Source organism: Poromitra crassiceps, assembly GCF_964638095.1.
Source record: "Poromitra crassiceps genome assembly, chromosome: 3".
NCBI lineage: Eukaryota > Metazoa > Chordata > Actinopteri > Beryciformes > Melamphaidae > Poromitra > Poromitra crassiceps.
Genome location: NC_139625.1, coordinates 9576615 through 9580211, shown reverse-complemented (window position 1 = coordinate 9580211; position 3597 = coordinate 9576615). Strand labels below are relative to the sequence as shown.

Here is a 3597-nt window from a genome sequence, read left to right as displayed (position 1 = left end):
TTTTGGCTATTCACTAATAACGTTAAAACTGCATAGAAGACGTCCACTCGTCATCGCGTGCATTAGAATAGTTAGAACAAGTTTATCTTTTTAGTTAGAATTTCCTAACAGTTGCCTAACACTGTGCAGCTCTCCGGTCTCTCTGGTCCATCACTGATGGTTTCATGTTATCAAAGATATTCAACATGAGAAGATATGAATCTGTTGACAAGCATCTAAGATGACATACATAGAGATTGTTCACTAATGTGTCATACAAAACTATTCTTTCTCTAACTGATATTTTCCACACTGTAGTATTTACTGTGACACAAATGAATCCTGTTAAAACATGTCCAAAACCAAAGTGACAATGACAAACAAGAGATAGTATTACTGTTACAGAGTTATTTTTTCTCTTACAGTGCAGAATACGAGGAGGATTATCCTGCTGGGGAAGACTGGAGCTGGGAGAAGCAGCACAGCAAACACCATATTCGGAGAGACTGTGTTCACGACAAGTGATTCTCCAGAATCTGAAACCAGTATTTGTCAAGCAAAGTCCAGATCTGTCCAGGGAAGAAGCGTTACTTTGATCGACACGCCTGGGTTCTTTGACACGACCATGTCTGAGGAGCAACTGAAGCCTGAGATAGTGAGGTGTATCACAGAGTCCGCTCCTGGACCCCACGCGTTCCTCATTGTGCTGGAGGTGGAGGAATTCACGGATCAGGAGGAGGAAGTCGTCCAAAAAATCACAGAATGTTTCTCTGAAGAAGCTTTCAGATACGCCGCAGTTCTCTTCACCCACGGTGACCAGCTCGAACCGGGAGAGACGATCCAGGAGTTTGTCAGAAGGAATGAACGTCTCACTGACCTCGTGGAAAAGTGTGGCGGCCGGAGTCACGTCGTTGATAACAAACGCTGGAAAGGCAACCCGCAGGACCAGTACAGGAGCAACCAGTTCCAGGTGGCAGAGCTGCTCCACACTATCGACAAGATAGTTGACGACAATGGAGGCTGCTACTACACCAACGAGAAGCTCCAAGAAGTAGAGAGAGACATACAACAGGAGGAAGAGAGCATTAGACAGTCATCAGGAAACACATCACGCGAAGAGGCCAGAGCGAAGGCTAAAAGGAGTGTCTCTAAGAAGTGGTGCATCAAATGTGCAGCGTTCACATCGGGCTTTTTGGTGGGATTTTTGTTTGGTGCAACAGCAGCAGCCGTGGTAGCGATGGGAGCAGCCCCTTTGGTCCTAACAGTAGGAGCAATAACAGGCATCGCAGGAGCTGTTATAGGATGTAAGGCGGCAAAGGGAGCAGCAACACCCAGGGAGGCAGCAGAGAAGGCCGGCCGCGCCGTCAAGAACATCGGTCTGGAAGTCATGGATTTTGTTAAGGATGCTCTGACACCAGAATCAAAACTGGGCAAAAAAGAAAAAACACCAGAAAAAGAGCAGTGATTCTTGAGAGGATAATGAAACAGATCCTCTCATGTAAATCTCTTTATATGGGGCGTACACTGTGCAAGTTTGCATTAAAAAATGTATACAAAATGTAACTATACGTCACCATTAAATATATCACAAATTAATTACAAATGACGGGTGTGAGCAAATCTATTTAGTTAAAGTACATGTCATTTGTATTTTCAAATCCAAAAATACATGCATTGAAACTTACAATATAATTGGCATTTCAGGTGTCTGCAGTAAACAGTAAATAATAAAGATAAAACAAAAATTATGAAATTGAAAAGATACCCCCATGGCTGCCCCCCCACCCCGTTCCAATGTGGCTCCTTGAGTAGAAGGTTGCGTGCCACTGAACTAGAGACATTCACATTAACTTGTTACTTGGAGAGAACACATGTTTACTGACACTGCCTGTGTCTGTTGCTCATGGTGTGTGTGTGTGTGTGTGTGTGTGTGCGTGTGTGTGTGTGTGTGTGTGTGTGTGTGTCTGTGTGTGTGTGTGTGTGTGTGCTCGTGTGTGTGTGTGTGCGTGCGTGTGCGTGCGTGCGTGTTCCACCCCCCCTCCATTCTCTTCATCCGCTCAGCCTCTTAAAGGGACAGCTCACCCTAAAATCCAAAATACATATATTCCCTCTCACCTGCAGTGCTATTTATCAATCTACATTGTTTTGTGTTAGTTGCTTGAGTTTTGGAGGCTGTACAGATGTATGCCTATATTCTCGAATACAATGAACCTCGGCTTGTGGTGCTCAAAGTGCCAAAGAAATACATTTGAGAAACTCAACAGCAATGTCTCTTTCCAGAAATCATGACCCGGTTACTCAAGATAATCCACAAACCTTGTTATGAGCACTTTCATGTAGGAACTATTTTCTTTTGACCGAACTGCACCCGTACGTGCTAGCTAGGAAACATGAGACTGCATAGGAGCAGCTAGCTACGGTAGCAGCTAGCTGGCAGCTAGTGGGAGTATATGTTTGGTCAAAAGAAAATAGTTCCTACGTGAAACTGCTCACAACAAAGTCTGTGCATTATCTTAAGTAACCGGGTCATGATTTCTGGAAAGATGCTGTTGAGTTTTTAAATTATTTTTTTGTTCCTTCGAGCACTAGCTATAAGCTGAGTGCCATCCAGTTCCATTATATTGGAGAGAAGGCCGACATCTCTATGGCCATATATCTCCAAAACTCAGGCAACTAACACAAAACAATATGATAGATAAATAGCACTGCAGGTAAGAGGGAAAAAATGTATTTTGAATTTTAGGGTGAGCTGTCCCAATATATTTTATAACAATTCATTGTTTATTGTTTATTTTCCCCCTCTTTCTTCTTTGTTGTTCTTAAGTACAAATTGTACAACTAGGCTACTTCCTTACATTTCAACCGTTTTTATTTGCTTTGACCTAGTTTTCTGTCTGTTTTCTGCTTATTTTACCTGCTCGTAAACATGTGTCATTGATATAGCATGTGTGTGATGTGTGTGAGAACATTCACCATGCAATGGCAATAACTGCAGGGAAAAAACAGTGCTGTTGTCCATTGTATCTTGAAATAAATTACTCACTTACTATTTTCCTCTCAGGTTAAATACAAATTACAAGACTCCAAAGTAATTATGTATTTCAATTACATTAAATACTGCCCATCTCTAATAGGGGTTGAATTTAGAAATCATGGAACTTTACATGATTTTGAGATGTTGGAAGATGAGTTCCCATTCATTTATCTTGAATAGGATTATTTCAAAGCTGATCGCTTTACTATAAATGAATGAATCAACAATAAAACGGCAGATTGCTCACTATTGTTTACGTGTCTCTTATTTCATTAAACCATGAACTGTTCATGGTTAATGATGAACACTTGCTGTTGATGTGTAAATACAGTAACGTCACATGCTCCATAACTCATACTGGCTCTTATACATTTGAATATCCAGACAGAGCTTCAGTCTGAATTTATTTCCCAGCTCACACACTACAAACTAAACTAACTGAAGCAGTCTGCCAGTCCCAGACACAAGAAGGCAAATGCTTAGATTAACAATATTTGGTTTATTTATACATATCAGATTCTGAATCAGCTTTATTGGCCAAGTATGCGTGCACATAGAAGGAAATTGGCTACACGGTTTGCTTA

At 41.4% G+C, this 3597-nt stretch overlaps 1 protein-coding gene across 1 annotated transcript; it reads left to right on the top strand.

The window, feature by feature from the left end:
- The first annotated feature begins 473 nt into the window (after positions 1-473).
- On the top strand, positions 474-3220 carry LOC310773781 (GTPase IMAP family member 7-like). The gene has a single exon (XM_083633733.1). The coding sequence runs from the start codon at positions 605-607 to the stop codon at positions 1442-1444; it is 840 nt and encodes a 279-aa protein (XP_083489859.1). The 5' UTR covers positions 474-604; the 3' UTR covers positions 1445-3220.
- The last annotated feature ends 377 nt before the right edge of the window (positions 3221-3597 follow it).

Bases quoted from the DNA above. Each gene is read 5' to 3' on its own strand.
- LOC310773781 (XM_083633733.1), top strand. From the start codon at position 605: ATGTCTGAGGAGCAACTGAAGCCTGAGATAGTGAGGTGTATCACAGAG.